This window comes from Sciurus carolinensis, chromosome 9, assembly GCF_902686445.1.
Source record: "Sciurus carolinensis chromosome 9, mSciCar1.2, whole genome shotgun sequence".
Taxonomy (NCBI): domain Eukaryota; kingdom Metazoa; phylum Chordata; class Mammalia; order Rodentia; family Sciuridae; genus Sciurus; species Sciurus carolinensis.
The window spans coordinates 26,069,975-26,092,514 of NC_062221.1; the positions used below are offsets into that span (position 1 = coordinate 26,069,975).

General features: G+C 39.1%; 1 protein-coding gene and 1 pseudogene across 1 annotated transcript; one reads left to right on the forward strand and one right to left on the reverse strand.

Moving 5' to 3' along the window:
* Positions 1–1,854: 1,854 nt before the first annotated feature.
* Iqcf5 (IQ motif containing F5) lies at positions 1,855–6,462 on the forward strand. Its single transcript, XM_047565438.1, has 3 exons — positions 1,855–1,869; positions 3,664–3,695; positions 6,039–6,462. Exons 1-3 carry the CDS (start codon positions 1,855–1,857, stop codon positions 6,460–6,462), a joined length of 471 nt encoding a protein of 156 aa, XP_047421394.1.
* An 11,751-nt stretch (positions 6,463–18,213) lies between these two features.
* On the reverse strand, positions 18,214–19,862 carry LOC124993551 (small glutamine-rich tetratricopeptide repeat-containing protein beta-like; annotated as a pseudogene).
* Positions 19,863–22,540: the final 2,678 nt, after the last annotated feature.

The window sequence follows — 22,540 nt, forward strand, 5'->3', positions numbered from 1 at the left end:
GCAGGAGCTTGTTGCAATGTACTAACCAACTCTCCAGGGAACCAGGCAGCTAGCAAGAGAGCACTTGTTCCAGGTGGTCCTCTCCTGTGACTGGTCTGGAAGAGGAGTGGCAAGACCTGGTACCTTGCCACTGACATATCACCTGAGAGCCTTCCCCAAACCTCCCTTGTATTTCACAGAGTCAGGGACATAGCACTTATCAACAGGCTTTGGGGAAATCTAAAATCAAAGATGGACACCCAAATAAGAACCACCAAGCTTTGGAAAGCAACAGCATGAAAATCCGTCCTTACACCCTGTAAGCAAACACAATGGCCAAGGGAAAGACTTAAGAAAAATCCAAAGAATGAAATTAATATGCTCAGTGGATGGAAGAAAACATCTTAAGTTAAAAAAATTATTAAGAATCCATTTACGGACCTTAGGAAAAATGCTTGTCAAAATTAATAGATGGGATGAATAGCAGAAAGGACATATAAAGAGCAGATTAGTGAGTGGAATGTTTGGCATGAAGAAGCTTCCTGGATTGCAGCACAAAAGGGCAGAGAAATGAAAAGGTTAGAGAAAATAACCAGTGATCCGGAAGTGTCTGTCACGGTTGAGTGTGTGTCCCTAAGAAAGGAAGTACAGAGATGGACGGCTGCAACATTAGGGCATGAATGACTCCCAAAGCTTAAAGGAACTCACTTGCCCTCAAAAGATGAAAGAAAAGAGATGGAGAGCCAAGAGGCTGCAGCAGTGTCATTACTGATGAATATAAAACACTCCAAAAGTTAAAGAGGAAGAGAAATCAACAATTTACCAACTAGGGAATAAGTTTCAGATTGACCTCTGCTCTCAGCAGCAACATGGGGTGCAAGGAGAGAGTGAAGCAACACCCTCATACTCTGAAAGAAAATATATTTGAGCCTCAAGTGATATGCTACCCCAAATGCCATTCAAGCACAAAGACAGAGTAAAAGTCATTTTATTAATTCAGAGACTTTATTAATTCAAAGTTTGGTTTATAACTGTCAGCTCCTTCAGGGGTCGCTTAGTGGCAGACAGCCTGCCTTACCTGAGGTCAAAGCCCTTCCACATGCCAATCACAGTGACTGAACCAGGTGAATAGATAAAGACCTGGGAATTGAGCTCTAATTGGAGCAATTCTGCTGGATCATTTCATCATCAGAGCTTCCTATGGTACCTGCTAAACTTAGGGAATATTGTGAACAACTATACAGCCATTGATTTGATGAAATGCATCAAAAACCACGAAAAACTTGTTCAAGACGAAACAAATAATTTGAATTCAATTTTTAAAAAATGAATTTAAGCTGAGCATAGTGGCATACCTGATATCAAGACCAGACAAATACAGCAGAAAAATAGAAAATGATGCAACAACGTGTCTCATGAACATAGAAGCAAACAAAACAAAATAAACTCAACAAATTATCATCAGATCCAACTTTGCAGCATATACTAAAGTATCTCTCTTTGTCTCTCTCATACACACACACCCCATAACTGGGATTTATTTCAGATATACAGTGGGATATGATTCCCTGGGGAATCTCAATAGCTTCTTAGGTCATGACTACCCTATGGGTTCATCTACCATTACACCTGGGGGCGAGGCACCAAGAGATCTTCCAGTGAATCACTCAAACAGCATTCTCTGCCCTCATAGTGTAGCAGCAGCCCATCCTGTCCTAAAGATCAGGGTTATTATTCCTGCCAGCATGGTGATTCCTTTTTAGTATTTGCACATTTCTTGGCAAAAGGAGGCTAATGTGAACAGGTCATAACCATAGCTTTAATGCCCTGTCAGAGATGTCAAAGGTGAAGGGAATCTAGAAAGGGTGGTGGATGATGGGGAAAAGGAGTGTGAGTAATGGCCTCAAAGTCACCTGTAGTAGTGAGATTTCAGTTTGTCTCTCTGAGATAAGATTAACTAGAATCCCAAAGAAGCTATTTTTGAAATGGTGAAAACTCACTACAAGGAAACAGGTAGATCTGAGTGGCATAAAGGGATGGGCCACAGAAGATATGTGGATGTAGAGGATCCTCCCTGAATAGCGGGTGATGCATCCCACAAGGGTTGGGGATACTGGCTGCTCTTGGGTCACTGCTGTCTCTTCCTGGAAATTGCGTTGGGCCATAGGGAAAAGAGTTGACTAGTTATGTCTTCTCCTCAGGGGAATACTGTAGTCAGTGACTGGCTTGTGGTTGGTGTTATTGGTTGACTTAAGTCCCCTCAAAAAGATACGTTGAAACCCTAATTCCCAGTACCTCAGAATGTGACTGCTACAGTTTGGATCTGGAATGTCCCCTGAAAATCTAACAGAAAGGCTTACTCCCCAACTTGGCACTATTGGGAGGTGGGGAAAACTACAGGTGGGGCCTAGTGAAAGGTTTTGGTGGGGGGCACACCCTTGGAGGGGATTGTGGAACCCTAGTCTCTTTCTCTCTTTTTTTCCTCAGTTGTAAAGTTGGACAAATGTAATTCCATTGTTATTCCCATGGACAGTGGAATCTGGTGACTAGGGTCTTGCCTCTGAAGCCAGACAGATGCAGGTCTCCCAGGGTCTAGCTAACACCTTTATCTTCCAATGTATGCTTCCAGAATCTTTCCTGTCCAACGCATTTTATCCCCACTATTTCCCCCATCTTCTGCCTTACTCCTCCTGTCTTCCCCACCCACTCACCCCATTAACTTCACACCAACATGTTCCCCAACCTCAAATGGCCTCCTTTTCTTCCCTGCATTCTCCCTTTACACCCACACAGGCTTCTCCCACATTCACCCCGTAATTCCAAGTGCATGCCTCGGTGACCCATTGGACTGTGACTCTGAGGGGGAACAATGTCCAGGTGGGTCTTTAGAGGTTGGATAGAGGCAGAGGTGGGTCCCTTCTTCTGTAGTGGCCACCCCTCATCCATCTGATTGTGACCTCAAGGGCCTCAGAGACAGAGGCAAAGCACTTGAACCCATTGGAGAGTTAAATGGGGCCCAGGCAGGTCCTGGGGGCTTCAGGGGATTTTCTGGGCTGTGTGCTTTCTGCTTTTTTAGGAGCCTGCTCAATGGCTGGCCTGCAGATAGGCCAGAACCAGGGATCTAACTACAGCGAAGGAGTTTATCCTGTTCCCTCAATTAAAATATAATTGTTGGAGACAATCATGGTTGTTGTGTCTCTTTCCCCAATCCCCACCTCTTTTTAAGATAATGCCTTCACAGAACATGTGTATACCTAAGTGCTTTTATTTGGGTCATCTTTTTCTTCATCTTGATTTACTTCACTTACTAGATCTTGTACATCTTCTATATTGCTACCCAGAGAGCAAACTCATTCTAATTATTATTTGGTATATTACTGTTTCAATCCACTGAAACCCATTTAATGAACACCAGCCAGGTGGTAAGGAATATCATCATATGCTTTTGTTTCAATCAGTCAGTATTTAGAGTGTTTTTATTTTTATTTTTAATTTTTGAGGTACTGGGAATTTAACCCAGGACCCTATGACATTCCTAGTCTTTTTAAAAATTTATTTTAAGACAGGGTCTTACTATCTTGCCTGGGCTGGCTTTGAATCTGCCATCCTACTGCCTCAGACTTCCAAGTCTATGGGATTGTTGGCAAGTGCCACTGCACCTGGCTCGGGGTATTATTTTTATAGATATTCTGGGTGGGAAAGGACAAGTCCTCTAGGTTTTCCTTAGAAGGGCTAACCTGTTGGGAGTCATGTTGGTGCCTGTGTCATAGGTGCCCTTATGACATCACCATAACCACAGCCTTTTCTCCCGACCCCCACTCTTCCTGCCAGAGCTTTGGCTGGAGGAGGGCAGACCCGAGGGTGATGGAACCATCTAGCCCACAACTATGGGTAATTTAATAGAATATCTGTGGGGGTTTGACCATCCATCCCCTGGTCAGGGGCATTCATTGATTTTTTTTTTTTTTTTAAGTTGTAGTTGGACACAATACCTTTATTTCTTAGTTTATTTTTATGTGGTGCTGAGAATGGAACCCCGTGCCTTGCATGTACTGGGGGAGCGCCCTGCTGCTGACCACAACCCCAGCCCGAATTCATTGTTTTTTAACAGATAGATCCATTCAAACTTTCTGAGGGGGCGGGGTAAGTTTCCTGTAGTTCCTTCAGGAGGATATCCCTCTTTGTGTTTGGAGTCCTGGAAAGGCCCAGAAGCTGGGGTTGTGGTTGACTTGGCACCTGGTGATAGGAGAGCACCCTTTACTTTCTCCAGTATTTTTCCGCTAAACTCCAAGTGTAGAAAGACAGAAAACAATTTTAAGTTATCATTGAAGATGATGATGAAATCACATTGATAGAACAGAGCTTGAGGAAGCAGAGGAAAGAAGAGGGAATCAACTCCACACCAGAAGTCCCCTCCCCTCCCTGCGGCCTCCGTACCACGGTCACTACCTTCCTCTATCTCCAACTCCTAAGGGAGCTAGGTCTAGGCTTTGCTATGGACATCTCTAATTCTTGAAGTCCAGTGGCATGACTCCAAGACCATGGCAATGTTATTTATTGTCCAAAGAGATGTTTCACTCAGAGGGGCACTTGCCATCATTATGCCAGGACACTAGGCATACACCCAGGGCATCCCAGGTAAATGGGGGCAAATGGTTGCTGTACACAGAGCTGGAATGAGCAGAGAGTCTTCTCTTGTCTTTTTCTCCATTTCACCCTTAAGCAGAGAGATGTGGGTCTGGCTGAGATTAGGATTGTGGCAAGGAGCATGGACCCAGGTCACACAGTGTTGGGAGCTGTGGTGAGGCTGTGTTTGAGAAGTGCAAGGGCCAAGGTGTGCATTAGTGTGGATGCACGTTTGTTTGTATCCACGTATATGTTAACGCAAGTTGAACCTGTTAATAATATGGTGAGGTGGAGGAAGCTTGGACCACTTTGATGAGGCAAAAGGGACACAACAGTTTGTGCTTAAACCACTCAATGGCTAACCTTCAGATAGGCCAGACCTGGGGAGTCTAGCTATAGTGAGGGAGTTTATCCTGTTTCCTCAATTAAAATATCATTGCTGGAGATAATTATGGTTGTCAGAGGCAGGGTGCAGGGCAAGTGAAGGATGCCAGTTCTCTGGCAGGTGGGAAAGATCTGAAGAGAAGGTCATGGATTCCAGATAGGTGACCTGTCCAGGTGAAACCTGAAGCTCTTTTACCTCTAAATCATGATGTTATTGCTCTATACTGGCCAACTAAATGAGGAAAACTGGGTGAGGTAGCCAGAGCAGTTGTACCCCAATTTTACAAATAGGGACATTGAGACTCAGAGGTCAATGTGAGGCTTCCATGTTCATTAACCAGAAAGTAGCAGAGACAAGAAGCTTACCTGGTCTCCTGGGTCTAATTGTGGCCATGCACAGTGCTTCCTTTCTTAAGGAAGTGGCCATTGTTGATTCGTTATGGGAATCACACAAGAAGTGGCAAACAGCACTCAAAGAGTGGGAGAAACCAAACTTTATTTTACACTGGCGGGCCCAGAGATTAGCACTCCAAAATTCTGAGCACCCATGACCAATTTTTCATAACATTTATAGGCTATCTCATGTCATAAATTTTCTAGTCTATAACAGTACATAATTGGACACGAGGTTTCAAAAAACAATATATGATTGCGTATAAGGGTCTTCCAATGGGAGGTGTTTACAAAAGCAGACTGACGCTTACAAGGCCTTCTCTATCTCTAGCCTTGGGCCCAGGGCCTTCACAGGGGCGTTACACTTCAAAGGGACATGGTTAGGTCCCAGGCAAAGTCCTTTACATTCCAAAAGGAAGGAGTAAATGGGGCTAGTTTTCCTGAAACCCAGTTGGCGGGAAGGCAATTCTCCTAGGCACCCGTTCTTACAGACAGCGACCTCGGTTTACTTTATATTCAGAGCTGGCTCAGTTACCCACTACAGATATACACCCGTGCTCCTGGCACACCCTGAGTTTCCTAAGTGTCCTGAACATTCTCTGTGTTCTCTTGCAAGGCCCCGACGACGAAGACGAGATCATCCACGAGGAGATCAGCTTGACCACAGAGACTGCCGCTGTGTTCATCCAGGCCTGGTGGCGAGGCACGTTGGTACGCCGCACACTGTTGCATGCTTCTCTCAGGGCGTGGGTCATCCAGTCCTGGTGGAGGCAGACGCGGGTGAAGCTGATGCAAAATAGGCGGCGGAATGCGCTGGAGTTCTATGCACGGAGAGAATGGGCAGCCGTCACGCTGCAGGCATGGGTCCGAATGTGGCGCATACGCCAGCGATACTGTCGTTTGCTAAATGCTGTCCGCATCATCCAGGTCTATTGGCGCTGGCATAGTTGTCATACCCGTGGTTTTATTCAGGGAGACTATGATCTCAAAGAAAACCAATTGAATATTCAACTTGAAATCTCTCTGGGCTCACAAGCTTGTAAGGTGCAACAACGCATACCCCTTCCATTAAAAGAATGATCAGGTCTGCTCCATCCGTGTCCCCAGTTGTCTTTATCAGACATATTTCCAGGAGGTCATTGTTGGAGCTTATGATGGCAGATACTGTAGGCAACTCACAAATCAGCTCTGAGGTATCAGCAGGGGTTGTCTGGTTATAGGTGAGTAAGGCTTTGGAGAGCATGGGTATTGGGTGAACAGAATCAGAGATCCATTAGAAATGTTTGACATAGGTGGGAGTCACCAAGTGAATCAATGCCAGGGAGACTATGTAAGTAGTGCCCCTTGGAGGCCTGCATCATTCTTTGCTCCCCTTCTCTTCCTCCTCCTCCTCTTGGTTTTTTTTTTTTTTTTTTTTTTTTTTTTTTTGGTACAATTTTTTAAGAATTATTTTAAGAATCATGGTAAAACATGAAAATTTACCATTTTAACTTTTAAAATGTACTGTCCAGTAACTTAAGATCAATCACGTTGTGTAATCTTTACCACCCTTCATCTTCAAAACTTTTTTGCAGTTTCCAAAACTGACTTTGAACCCATTAAACAATAAATCCTCATCCTTCCAGCCCCTTGCAACCACCATTCTATTTTGTCCCCGAATCTGACTAATCTAGATCCCTCATAAGAGTGGAATCATACAAATTGACTGCTCTTTTCACTTACCATAATGTCTTCAAGGTTCATCCATGTTGTAGTATCTGTCAGATTTTCCCTTTTAAGGATGAATAATATTCCTCTGAATGCATATGCCACATATTATTTAACTATTCATTTGTCAATTGATATTTGTGTTACTTCCACCTTCTTGCTATTTGTAATGCTACTATGAACGTGGATATATCAATATCACTTCAAGTTCCTGCTTTTGGTTGAGACTGGTGGTCCATGTCTGTAATTCCAGATACTTGGCAGGCTGAGGCAGTAGAATCACAAGTTCAAGGTCAGCCTGGACAACTTAACAAGATCCTGTCTCAAAAATAAAATACAGAAGGGCTAGGGATGTAGCTTAGTGGTAGAGCACTTGCCAGAATGGATGAGGCCCTGGGTTCAATCCTCAGTACCGGGGTGGCGGGGGATCTGCTTTCAATTTGGATAGATACCCAGAAGTGGAATTGCTGAATGGTAATTATGGTAAGTGAAACAAGCAGTCAATTTGTATGATTCCACTCTTATGAGGGATCTAGATTAGTCAGATTCAAGGACAAAATAGAACGGTGGTTGCAAGGGACTGGAAGGATGAGGATTTATTGGTAAGACTATTGGGAAATTTTTGAGGAATGGCTGTGTTGTTTTCTACAGTTCCTGCATCATTGTATACTCCCACCAACAGTACACAAGTTTTCCAATTTTTCCATATTCTCACTCACACTTGTTTCTGCTTTCTCCATGTAGCCTTCCAAATGGTTTTGAGGTGGTATCTTCTTGTGTGTGTATGTGTGTTTACAACTTGATATCATTGATTCCAAAGCATTATACTAATCTTCATAGAAACAATAATTATCTTTTCACACTTATATTTCATTAATTACTCAGTATTTTTAAAAATTATAAAAGTATAGCTGGAATAAACAAGTGTGGGAGTTGACAAATAACTGTGTGTGTTTGTCACTTTTTGTTGCTCTGATCAAAATGCTTGATGAGAACAATTTAGAGGAGAAAAAGATGATTTTGAGCTCACAGTTTCAGAGTTTCAGTTCACAGTCAGCTGACTCTATCTCTGGGCCCAGGTGAGGTGGAGCATCATGGCAGAAGGGCATGGCAGAGGAAAGCTGCTCATCTCATGGTAGCCACGTACCAGACAGAGTGGGAGGAGCCAGGGGCAAAATATCTAATCCCCGAGTCATGCCCTCAGTGACCCACTTCCTCTAGCCATGCCCCACCTACCTATAGTTACCACTTAGTAATCCTTTCAAATTATTAAGCAATCACATGAACTAATCTGCTGATTAGGTTGTGGTTCTCATAATCATTTCACCTCCTGCATTAAGATAGGAATTTTGGGAGTACTCCATATCAAAAAATAACCTCCTGGTAAAGTATATCTCTCAACTGGTGGGTGCATAATTGCTTGGATACCTAATTAGACATAAAAGAAATCAGTATATTTGTGGGCCTTGGTCAATCTCACTGTGGTTTTGATGTGCATTTTCCAAATGATTAGTGATGAGCATCATTTCATATTCTTGCAGGCCATTTGTTTGTCTTCTTTGGAGAAATATTTCTTTAAATTCTTTGCCCTTTTTTGATTTTCATTTTAACTTATTTAATTTTAAATTACTTTTTTAGTTTTTTTTTTTTTGTCAACACTTGTGAAATCATTACATGTAGGTCCCATTTCATGATTAACAAACCAACGAGAAATTCCAGTTGGAATTTAAACTGTTTCAGTCATCACTGTACTTAAGAGCCATGGTATTAGTATCTAATGCCATTTCTCTTCAACAACTAATATGGCATCTAATTTATAATAAAATATATTAAGCCTCCTGGTATGTTTAAATTGCATAGAATGAAGGTTAAGCAAAAGATTGGCATGCCAAGCCAAATTCTAGCAGAGGATTACATGAACAAGCAATATTATAGATAGATGCTGTTTGTTATATATCAAATAATTAGTTTAAAAAATGTTTATAGGCACATAGTCAAACTGTACTTAGAGAATCCTCAATTTAGGGTCAATCATTGGCTTATTTAAATGTAAGTATATTTGCTAGTTTCCAAGTTCACCACTAGGGAAAATATTATTATTATTATTATTATTATTATCATTATTATTATTATTATTTTCAGTGCTGGGGATTGAACCCAGGGCCTTCTGCTTGCAAGGCAAGCACTCTACCAACTGAGCTATATTCCCAGTCCGGGGAATTCTAATAATTAAGTTGAACAGTTATATCAACTGACCTAAATCAGTACCATGAAGGATTTCTAAATGTATTTTATCATGTACTTAATATAACTTGTCATGTTAATGTTATCAGTACTAGACTGCAGACAAGATTAGTTAAGAACTATGCAGAAGGGCTGGAGTTGTGACTCAGTTGTAGAGTGCTTGCCTAATGTGTGAGGCACTGTGTTCGATTCTCAGCACAGCATACAAATAAAATAAAGGTCCATCAACAACTAAAAATATATTAAAAAAACAGAACACCTGAAAATCCTACCTTTACCTTGTATACATTCACATTATCTATTTTTTCTCTTCAAACCATCCCTTAGGCCAAATGCTACTTTCCACCAGCTCTTAAGATTCCCTATCAACAACTGGGCATGGTGGTGCATGCCTGTAATTCCAGTGATTTAGGAGGCTGAGGCAGGAGGATTTCAAGTTTGATGGCAGCCTTAGCAATTAAGTGAGACCTCAGCAACTGAACAAGGCCCTGTCTCAAAAAATAAGTAAATAAATAAAAAGGGCTGGGGATGTAGCTCAGTGGTAAAAGCACCCCTGGGTTCAATCCTCAGTACCAAAAGAAGCTTATCAGAATAAACTGCATTAAAGATACTGGGGGAGTTTTCTAGATGGTGGAATGGAGAAGGTTGCTTTCCTGGCTGCTCCATGATATGGAACCATGAAAGCAGACAGGTAGCTTCTCAGCAAGGTAGGCAAACAAAAAAAAGGGGGGGACTTTACTGTAGTTTAATACTGAATATTGAAAGCAGATCCGGGACTCAGGAGGTTGGATATAATAAAATAAGAAATCCGCAGCCCCTTAGCCACTGCTGTAGCTGGAGGCACCAGCCAGAGTGGTCCCTCCATGAGCAAAGTGGAGGGATAAGGGAATTAAAGAAATCCACATTTTTAGCATGCCTGAAGTGTATCTGGGGGGACGGAGAGTTTAGAGATCAAAGACACTGCCCGACTAAACTGAAAGGTACATTGCACAATATCCTTGTACGGAAAAGAAGCCCCATCTCTCTTGGCTGTGTGCAGAGGACAAAGGAAGGAATGCTTTTGCAGCTGTGGCATGGGGGCCAGCAGCTGAGGGGGCCAATTCCTGGCAAACCTCAGTTGAGCCTGAAATACAGGTCTGGTAAACTCACACTGCGTGACGTAAGTGTCTCCTAAGTGACCAGAAGAAAACTCAAACATGAAGAGAGGTTTAGACAAGGGACAACATGTTGAAGAAACCACCTGGCTTTCTCCCTCCTGCTCCAATCTGGCTGCATGCAGGACCAGCTGGGAGAGATGCATCTGGCCAGGAATTCGAAAGGGCAGGGTGGGAGAGATTGAGTTTGGAGATTGAGCCTGACACCAGGAAACATGGGGTCTGCAGGTGACATAGTGGACCAAGGATTGGCTCCTCCATCACATGAGGGGCATCCAGGGGAGATCCCGGGGTGCAGTCTTCTGGCATGGACTGGCAATTGCTGGGTCCTGGAGGTGTGCTGATTTAAAATCTCCAAACCAATCAGGGATGATCCTGGAGCCTAAACCCCACCTCCAGGAGTTCCACCTAAGGATTACCTTCTCACTCTGGCAACACCACTCTGAGAGTGGAGCAAGTATCACACTCCAGATAACTCCACCTAACATTGCTGAGAAGGGAAGCTGAGGACCTTTTGAATGCAAAAGGAAATAATTCTTTAACTTTTCATTGAGATCTCTTTTCCCCCCTCTTTTTTTCCTTTTCTCTGTTTAATTGTGACCTTAATTGTTCATGGACATTAATACATATTCACATTTGTTTTTTCTCATTTGTAGCATTTTTGAAACCAGTTATTTTCATGGATCAGTTTTTTGAGGACTAGGATGTTTGATTAGAATATTTCAGTTTTGTTTTATACTCTTTTATTTTTGTTTTGAATTTTTAAAAATTTTACTTTATATATATATATATTTTCTCTCACTTATCTGTTGCCCTTGATTTTCTTTCTTTCTTTTTTTTTAGTTGTAGATGGACACAACACCTTTATTTTATTTATTTACTTTTATGTGGTGCTGAAAATTGAACCCAGTGCCTCACACATGCTAGGCTCTTAACAACTGAGCTACAACCCCAGCCCCTCCCTTGATTTTCTTTCTTCTGTTAACAGCCAATCTCTATTGTTCTCTTTTATTTTTCCTTTAATTTTTAACTTCTATTCTCTCATCCTCCCTCAAAATCATCACTACAGCACTTCTGTTCTCTCCCTGTCCACCATTCAAAGTGTAAACCCTTTTGCAAACTTACTGTTTTTACTGTAGACAATAACTTATAACATTTCTGTTTATTGTAACAATTAACATTGTAGTATCATAGCAGGAACTATTTGGTTTAATCCTGTATATTGTTTGCATTTGTTGTTATTATTTGCCTCCCCCTAAGTGGTGAAGTACTGGAAACTTTCAGGGACACTATGTCTACAGGGTAGAATCTCTACTGCCTCAGATTCATAATGTTAGAAGGGTAGACACACAAATGCCATGAAAAAGCAAGGGAACAAATCACTCCAAACAAACCAAGATACTTTAATAGCAGAATTCATAGATATCACAGTGGAAGAAATGTCAGAGGAGTTTAGAATGTAATGCTCTGCAAGGTAAAGGATGATGTAAGAAGTGAAATAAGAGAGAATATACAGGAAGTGAAAGATCACTTCAATAAAGAGATAGAGATTCCGAAAAAAAAAACAAGTAGAAATCTTCAAAATGAAGGACTCAATAAGTCAAAGTAAAAATTCAATGGAAAACATCACCAACAGATTAGACCACTTGGAAGACAGAGTTTCAGTCAATGAAGACAAAATATGTAGTTTTGAAAATAAAGTTGACCATGGAGAAAAGATGTTAAGATACCATGAACAGAATTTCCAAGAAGTATGGGATAACCTGAAAAGATCAAACTTAAGATTTATTGGTATAGATGAAGGCATGGAGATACCAACCAAAGGAATGCACAATCTTTGCAATGAAATAATGTCAGAAAATTTCCCAAATGTAAAGTATGAAATGGAAAACTAAATATAGGAGGCTTACAGGACCCCAAATATACAAAGTTATAACAGATCAACACAAAGGCACATTATTCTGAAAATGCCTAATACAGAACAAGGATAGAATTTTAAAAGCTGCCAGAGAAAAATGACAGATTGCATATAGAGGGAAGCCAATCTGGGTCTCAGCTGATTTCTCAATCCAGACCCTCAAAGCTAGGAGGTCTTGGAATAATATATACCAAGCTCTGAAAGAGAATGGATGCCAGCTAAGAATACTACATCCAGAAAAATTAAGCTTCAGAATCAACAATGAAATAAAAATCTTCCTTGATAAACAAAAGTCAAAAGAAGTCACAACTAGAAAGCCTGAACTACAAAACATAAGAAAATATTTCATGAAGAAGAAATGAAAAATAAAACTGAAAACCAGTAAAGGGAGGAACCACATTGGAAAAATAATCAAAGAAGAAACTAATTCAAATTAAAAGCCAGAAATAAATCAAAGTGACAGGGAATAAAAATCATATCTTAATAATAATATTGGATGTAAATGGCCTAAACTCATCAATCAAAAGATATAGACTGGCAGATTGGATTAAAAAAACAAGACCCAATAATATGCTGTCTTCAAGAGACTCACCTCATAGGCAAAGATATCCACAGACTGAAGGTAAAAGGATGGGAAAACACATATCATTCACATGGATCTTATAAACAAGTAGAGGTTTCTATCCTCATATCAGATAAAGTGTAATCGAAGCCAATGTTAATAAAAAAGGACATTTCATACTGCTTAAGGGAATTATACATCAACAGGACATAATAATCATAAATATTTATGCTCCAAACAATGGAGTATCTACGTACATCAAACAGATTCTTGCCAATTTCAAGAATCAAATAGATCACAACACAATAATACTGGGTGACTTTAACACACCACTCTCACCACTGGATAGATCCACCAAACAAAAACTAAATAAAGAAACTATAGAACTAAAAAATACAATTCTAATTTAGACATAACAGACATATGTAGAATATTTCATCCATCAATGGCTGAATATAATTTCTTCTCAGCAGCTCATGGATCCTTCCCTAAAATAGATCATATATTAGGCCACAAAATAACTCTTAGCAAATACAAAAAATAGAGATAATACCTTGCATTTTATCAGATCAGAATGGAATAAAATTAGAAATTAATAATAAATTCAAAATAGAAGTTATACCTGGAGAAAATAATATGCTATTGAATAATGAATGAATAGAAGAAAAAATAAGGGATAAAATTAAAAAAATACTTAGCACTAAATGAGAATAGCAACACAACATATCAAAGTCTCTGGGACACTATGAAGGCAGTTCTAAGAGGAAAGTTCATTGCACTGAGCTCATTCATTAAAAGAATAGAAATTCAAAAAATAAATAATCAAACATTATACCTCAAAGCCTAAAAAAGAAGACCAAATCAAAATACAAAACAGTAGAAGACAGGAAATAATTAAAATTGGAGTTGAAATCAATGAAATTGAAACACACACACACCCACACAAAAAAAATTTAAAAAATCAATGAAACTAAGAGTTGGTTTATTGAAAAAATAAAATTGATAAACTCTTAACCAAACTAATGAAGAAAAAGATAGAGAAAACTCAAATGACTAAAATTCATGATGAAAAAGGAAATATCACAATGGACACTACTGAAATACAGATGATAATAAACTATTTTAAAAATTTATACTCTGAGAAAGTAGAAAATCTTGAACACAGCAACAAATTTCTAGAGACATATGATCTACCCAAACGGAAGCAGGAAGATATAGAACATTTTAAACAAATCAATTTTAAGCAATGAAATTGAAGATGCCATCAAAGGACTACCAACAAAGAAAAATCCAGGACCAGACAGATTCTCTGCCAAGTTCTACCAGACCTTCAAAGAAGAACTAACACCAGTCTTCCTCAAGTTATTCAGAGAAATAGAAAAGGAGGGAACCCCCCAAAAATAAAAAGGTGGAATTACTTCCAAACTCATTCTATGAAGCTAATATCACCCTGATACCAAAACCAAAGATACATCAAGGAAAGAAAACTTCAGATAAATATCCTGATGAACATAAATACAAAAATTCATAATATGATCTTGGCAAATCACATACAAAAATATATTAAAAGAGAAACAATATCCTATTTTTTTATAATAAAAAAATATATACATATATATATATATATATATATATATATATATATATATATTAAAAGGTGCACCATGATGAAGAGGGGTTCATCTCAGGGATGTAAGGTTTGTTTAACATAGGAAAATCAATAAATAAATACCAATCAATAGACTTAAACTCAATAATCATATGATTATCTCAATAGATGCAGAAAAGGCATTTGACAAAACACAGCATCCATCATCTTCAAAACTCTAGAAAAACTAGGGATAGTAGGATACCTCAACATTGTAAAAGCTATCTATGCTAAACCCAAGGGCAACATCATTCTAAATGGAGAAAAATTAAAAGCATTCCCTCTAAAAACTGGAACAAGACAAGGATGTCCTCTTTCACTACATAGTCCTTGAAACTCTAGCCAGAGCAATTAGAAGAAAGAAATTAAAGGGATACAAATAGGAAAATAACTCAAACGATCCCTATTTGTGGACAACAGGATTCTAAATTTAGAAGACCCCAAAACTCCACCAAAAAACTTAGAACTGAAATGAATTCAGCAAAGTAACAGTATATAAAATTAACACCCATCAATCAATTGCATTCCTATACATTAGTGATGAATCTTCTGAAAGAGAAATTAAGAAAACTACCCCATTCCCAACTCACCCCCCCAAAAATACTTGGGAATAAACTTAACAAAAGAGGTGAAAGACCTCTATAATGAAAACTACAGGACACCAAAGAAAGAAATTGAAGAAGACCTTAAGAAGATGGAAAGATTTCTCATGTTCTTGGATGGGCAAAATTAATATTGTTAAAATGGTCATACTACCAAAAGCGCTATACAGATTTAATGCAATTCCTACAGAGATTCAATGATGTTCCTCACAGAAATGGAAAAAGCAATCATGAAATTTATTTGGAAAAATAAGAGGCCCAGAATAGCCAAAGCAATCCTTAGCAGGAAGAGGGAAGCAGGAAGTATCACAAAACCAGACTTTAAAGTATACTACAGAGTTATAGTAACAAAAAAAGGCATAGTATTGGCACCAAAATAGACAGGTAGACCAATGGTACAGAATAGTAGATACATTAAATACAGTCATCTCATACTAGACAAAGGTGCCAAAAACATACACTGGAGAAAAGATAGTTTCTTCAACAAATGGTGCTGGGAAAACTGGCAATCCACATGTAGCAAAATGAAATTAAACTCCTATCTCTCACCATGCACGAAACTCAATTCAATGCCTAGGTCTAGGATATAGGCATTAGAACAGAGACCCTGTGCCTATTAGAAGAAAGAGTAGGCCCAATTCCCCACCATGTCAGCTTAGGAACCACATTTCTCAATAAGACTCCTAAATCACAAGAAGTAAAATCAAGAATCAATAAATGGGATGGTATCAAACTGAAAAACTTCACAGAAAAGGAAACAAGCAAGAATGTGAAGAGAGAGCCTACAGATAGGAGAAAATCTTTGCCACCTGCACCTCAGATAGAGCATGAGTCTTCAGTATATATAAAGAACTCTCAAAAACTTAACACCCAAACCCCAAAAAAACAAAACCAAAAAGATCTAATAATCCAATTAGTAAATGAGCAAAGGAGGGCTGGTGTTGTGGCTCGGTGGTAGAGTGCCCACCTAGCACATGTAAGGTACTGGGTTCAATCCTCAGCAGCACATAAAAATAAATAAATAAAATAAAGGTATTGTATCCATCTACAACCAAAAAATATTTAAAAAATAATAAATGGGCAAAGGAACTGAAGAGACACTTCACGAAATACAAGTGGTCAACAAATGTATGAAAAAAATGTTCAACATTTCTAGCAATTAGAGAAATGCAAAAAACTACAATGGTATTTCGTTCCACTCCAGTGAGAATGGTAATTATCAAGAATAAAAGTTGCAATAAATGATGGTGAGGATGTGGGGGCATACATTGCTAATGGGACTACAAATTGGTGTAACCACTCTGGAAAGCAGTATGGCGATTCCTCAGAAAATTTGGCATGGAACTACCATTTGATTCTGTTATACCACTCCTTGACATATACCCAAAGGTCTTAAAATCAGCATACTACAGTGATGCTACCACATCAATGTTTATAGCACCTCAATTCACAATAGCTAAACTGTGGAACCAAACAAGGAGCCCTTCAATAGATGAATGGATACAGAAAATGTGGTATATATACACAATGGAATATTACTCAGTCATAAAGAAGAATAAAATTATGGCCTTTTCTGGTAAGTGGATAGAACTGGGACTATCATGCTAAGTGAAATAAGCCGACTCCCAAAAACCAAAGGCCAAATACTCTCTCTGATATGCAGATGCTAACACACTAAGGGTGGGGGAAAGGAAGAATAGAAGTTCATTGGCTTAGACAAAGGGGAATGAAGGGAAGGGAATGGGAATGGGAATAGGAAAGACAGAAGAATAAATCAGACATGTTCATACATAAATATAGGACCAGCGTAACTCCACATCATGTACAATCACAAGAATGGGAAGTTACACTTCATGTATGCATAATATGTCAAAATACATTCTACTGTCATATATTTAAAAAGAACAAATTTAAAAAAAGATGGAAGGGGGCCCAAAGAGTTAGAAAATAAATTATGATGTGTTCTGAAGAAATGAAAAAGATAGTACAGGCACTTTTGATATTTATTCTCGACAGGACTTATTAAAGCTAACCCTAGGTAATAAGTTTCTTGTCTCCCGACATGTTACTCAGTAGTAAATATATTTCTTCTAAGGTTTCCCAGCATGGGACACCTTTTCATTTAGTCATATCTCTTCTCAAAAAATTTTAAGGGAATTTGAAGTTAAAGAACTCACTCTCTTACTGCTCAATATATACACTCTGGTGCTGGGAGTGGTGGTTCCCATCTCTAATCCCAGCTACTTGGGAGACTGAGGCAGACTGTTTGAAAAATTCAAGGCCAATCTGGGTAATTTAGCTAGACCTTATCTCAAAAATAAAAATAAATAGAATCAAATCAAATCAAATCAAAGGACTAGGGATGCAGTTCAGTGACAGAGTGCTTGCCTAGAATATGTGAGGCCCTGGGCTTTATCCCCAGTACTGAAAAAAAAAAAAAAATATATATATATATATATATATATACTTTGCTATTAATATACAAATGTGATGGTTAAAGTTTGAAAGTAGAATGTTATCTTAGTGTATATCTTAGTGTATATATAGTGTTATCTTAGTGTATATATAGAATGTATATCTTAGTGGTATATTGGCTCTGAAAGCAATTGATTGCTTTCAAAAAGAGTCATGTTATGGTCACATCTGTTTATGATAAATCTATTGTTTAAATAGATGTATTCTTTAAGAATATAAAAGAGGCTTTCTTCCATTATTTTCAAGCATCAGATATAGTGGTTTTTTAAAAAAAATATTTATATATATATTTTTAGTTGTTGATGGACTTTTATATGTGGTGCTGAGAATTGAACCCAGTGCCTCACACATGCTAGGCAAGCGTTTACCATTGAGCCACAACCCCAGCCCCGGGGTACAGTGTTTTGTTGTTGTTTTGTTTGCATGTGTGTGTGTGTGTGTGTGTGTGTGTGTGTGTGTGTGTGTGTTTTCCACTATTATCTATAGTGAGCATTAGAGCCATAAACCTTTTGCATTCTGGGCTAGGGTCCTTGGTCAAATCTTGAATATTCTTCAGTGTTCCTATTGAATGAACTGCTCCAGATGTGATTTCTCAGGTGCTCTGTAAATTCAGGATTCTGTTGTCTTATCTACTGATCAAACTTCCATTCCTGTTTGGATGAGGCCGGATAGGCTGGGTAGGCTCTGAAATCTAGAAGCAGGTAAGACCGCGGTATTTGTCATCATTCCTGACATTAATTGTTGAACTTGAAGGTTCTGCATTAAACCTGCTGCCATACTAATGAAAGCTGGATCATTTACCAAGCTAGCCATGTCAAAGCTCAATTCAGTTTCTGTAGGACTAGATAACTCTCTTAAACTCCATTTTTCTATTTTCAGATTTAACTTATGTGAATCATTTTCAGGGTCAAGATATAATGCTTTTTGAAAATTATAACTGCTTCTTCAAATTTATTCATAGCAATGAGGGCCACCCCCATCCTCCTGTAGGCCTTGGCTATACTTTGAATCAATTGCTATTTTTTTTTTTTGCATCTGTATAGTAAATTAATTCACTCTGGGCAACAGTGCTGTTGCAATAATAAACTGCATTATTGCTTGTGTGGAATGATCCACTGCAGCAGTATGATTTCCTTCTTTCATGTGGTGATTACCTTTATCTTTTCTTTCTTCCTTTTTTCCCCAGTACCTGTGATTGAATCCAGGGGCTTTCTACCACTGAGCTACATCCCCTGCCCATTTTATTTTGTATTTTAAGACACAATCTCACCTAGTTGCTGAGGTTGGTCTCAAACTTGCTATCCTCCAGCCTCTCAAGTAGCTGGGAGTACCCACCACACCAGGCATGCCTTTATCTTTTAGTTGGTTGGCTTTTCCCACATCTTCAGGCACTGGGTGTGAGAGGGACAGAATATCATTCTTTTCCTTTTTTTTTTTTTTTTGTTGATTCTTTTTGATTATATATCACAGTAGAATCCATTTTGATGTAATTATACAAGCATGGAATATATCTTATTTTAATTAGGACCCCAGTCTTATGGATGTACACAATGGTGAGATTCACTATAGCATAAAAGTACATAGGAAAGTTATGTCAGATTCATTCCATTGTCTTTCTCTTTCGTATTCCCCCTCCCTTAATTTCCCTTTGTCTAATCCACTGAACTTCTCTTCTTCACCCCCAACTCCCATTGTGGTTAGCTTCCACATATCAGAGAAAACAACCTTTGGTTTTTTGGGATTGGTTTATTTCACTTAGCATGATAGTCTCCAGATCCATCCATTTACTGGCAAATGTCATAAAGTCATTCTTTTTTATTACTTGTTAAAATCCATGTTGTGGGCTGGGGATATAGCTCAGTTGGTAGAGTGCTTGCCTTTCAAGCACAAGGCCCTGGGTTCAATCCCCAGCACTGAAAAAAAAAAAAAATCCATGTTGTATATATATCACAATTTCTTTATCAGAATGTCATTCTTACAGAAGAATTCATGAACATTTCTGTCAAAGGCTGTGAAACTGCTAGATATGTGTCTTCTGAACTGATCTTTAAAACTATCTGCAAGCACTGAATTGCAACTTCAAACTTTCTTGTTAGTGGGAAGCATCCATCTGACTTTGTTTACACAGGAAACAAGTAACTGCATAAGCTAGTTGCTTGATAGATGACATTTTATACACTTAAATACTTTCAGGCTAGAGGACCAGAGATGACAGCTCCTGGGCATCCATAAGCCAATCAGTCTGACCCTTCATCCTCACAGCTTGAGCCTGGCTGCAGATTATAGGACGCCTGCTGCCACTCACTTAGCTCAACCAGCTGCCATTTCCCCCACTTTTGGATTTTTTTCTCTTATTGAGTTGTAGGTGTTCTTTATATATTCTGGATTTTAAGACCTTATCAGATAGGTATATGTAATTTGCAAAAGTTTTTCTCCCATTCTGTGGGTTGCCTTTTTAGTGTGCTATTTTCATTTTGGATATACAAAAGTTTTAGATTTTGATGTAATCCAGTTCTATTTTTTTCTTGCTGTGGATATGATTTCCAAAATTATGCTGAATAGAAGTGGTAAAAGGCATCCTTGCCTTCATCCTGATCTCAGAGGAGAAGCTTTTAGTCTTTCACCATTGAGTACATTAGTTATGTGTCTTTTATATCTAACCTTTATTATGTTGTACTAATTTCCTTCTTTCTATGATTTGAATGTGATTTGTCCCACCAAAACTCATGCTAAGACTCAGTTCCCTAATGCTCTCTCAACTGGGCTTAAAGAAAGTCTAGAGAAATCCTGTTGTTTAACACAACCTTCCTGAGGTTATTAAGGGATGTCTGTTGTGCATCAAGGCTGTGCCAGTGGAGGACACAATGTCTGCCATGGTCAGGTATGAGTTTCTTATCATTTTTTTTTTCATGGGCATTGACTCCTGTGTTTGGTACCAAAGCTCTCATAAAGAACACAAAATCAGAATCAGTCACCCACCTGTTTGGCAGGTCCTAATAAGCCTGGTATTTAGGTTTAGGCTGTTGGCACAATGGTGTGACTCATCCCCAGGGAGACATCTAGGAGCATCTCCAGTATGCCTGATATGTAGGATCCTACTGTCTTCCAGCTTCCAGGTGTGAGATTTCCTGTCTCCTATTTGCCCTTAGATTGCCCACAAAGATATAGCCCTGGGGTGCACATGGAACCTCTTCCTTAATTTTTAAGTGACCTATTCATGGTAAGGAGGCATTGGTGTTCACTGGCAGTCTCATTGTTGACATGGTTGCATGAGCCCATACAGTGTTGTTCATGAAGATCCTACATAGAGGACTAGCAATAGTCTAGTCCTTATTTTCGTCCTCACCATTGGGATACCTCTCGTCCATATAATCAAAGAAGCATGACACACCAAAGTTCTAGCCCCGCAAGGTTTCATTCATTATGGTTATGACATTTTGCCAGAGTCGCTTAGGTTAAAACGGGGCATCTTTGACACCCTCCCATGTGTCAGGTACCAAATTCTCACTTGGTAAAACAGGACTTGGGTTCTTGGGGTATACACTGTGATGTTAGAATGTTGGTTGTATTAGTCAATTGTATATAACTGTAGCAAAATGCCTGAGACAATCAACTTAAACATAAGAAAGTTTATTTTGGCTTATAATTTTGGAGGTTTCAGTCCATGGTTGATTGACCCTATTGCTTTTTTTTTTTTTAAGCATTGAGGTTGATTTTGACATAATTATACAAATTTAGAACATAATTTGCTCCCAGTCAGCCCCCAGAACTTTCCCTTTCCTTCACTCCTCCCTCCCTGTTCTTTTCCTCTACCCAAGTAGTCTTTCTTCTTTTTATTTATAGTTTCTTAAATTTAGTGCATTATAGATAAACCTAAAGGTGAAATTCACGGCATTATATTTATATATGTACATAGGATAGTTTAATCAATTTAATTCCACTATTCCTCCCTTTCCCTTCCCTCCTCCTACCCCTTCAATTCCCGTCTTCTACTTTACTGATCTCTTTTATTTTCATGGTATGCCCCCATTTCCCCCTCTTATTTTGGTCTAGCTCACACATATGAGAGAAAACATTCAATCCTTGACTTTCAGGACTTGGCTTATTTCACTTGGCATGATGTTCCTCAGTTCCATCTGTTTACTAGCAAATGCCATAATTTCTTTCTTCTTTATGGCTGAGTAAAACCCCATTATGTGTGTGTGTGTGTGTGTGTAATACATTTTTAAAAATCCATTCATCTGTTGATGGGCATCTGGCTGGTTTCATAACTTGGCTATTGTGAATTGCATGCTAGAAGCATTGTTGTGGCTGCATCCCTTATAGTATGCTCATTTTAGATCTTTTGAAATATACCAAGGAGAGGGATAGCTGGGCCATATGGAGGCTCCATTCCTGCTTTTTGAGGAAACTTTGTACTGCTTTCCAGAGTTCCCCATTGCTTCTTGGCCTGTGGTGAGGCAGTGCATTATGGTGGGAGCACATGGTGGAGGAAGCTATTTGCCTCATGGCATCTGGGAAACAAAGAGAAAGTGGAGAGACTGGGGTCTTTAATGATCATGTCCCCAATGATCTAACTTCCTCCTACTTGGCTCCACCTCTTAAAGGTTTCTTCATTATGGACTGGGAATCAAGTCTTTAGCATATGGACCTTTGGGGAACACTTCAAATCCAAACGATAGCACAGGTATATCAATGACAGGATGAGAGATCACTGTGATGGAATGAGGTTCAGAGTGGTGGCAGATTCAAGATTTCATCAGGCTACCAGAGGTGGCCACAACTTGAAAGAGCCTAGAGAAGGCAGTATGCTTCCAGGTCTCCACTGGCTCCTTCTTGTTGAAGGAG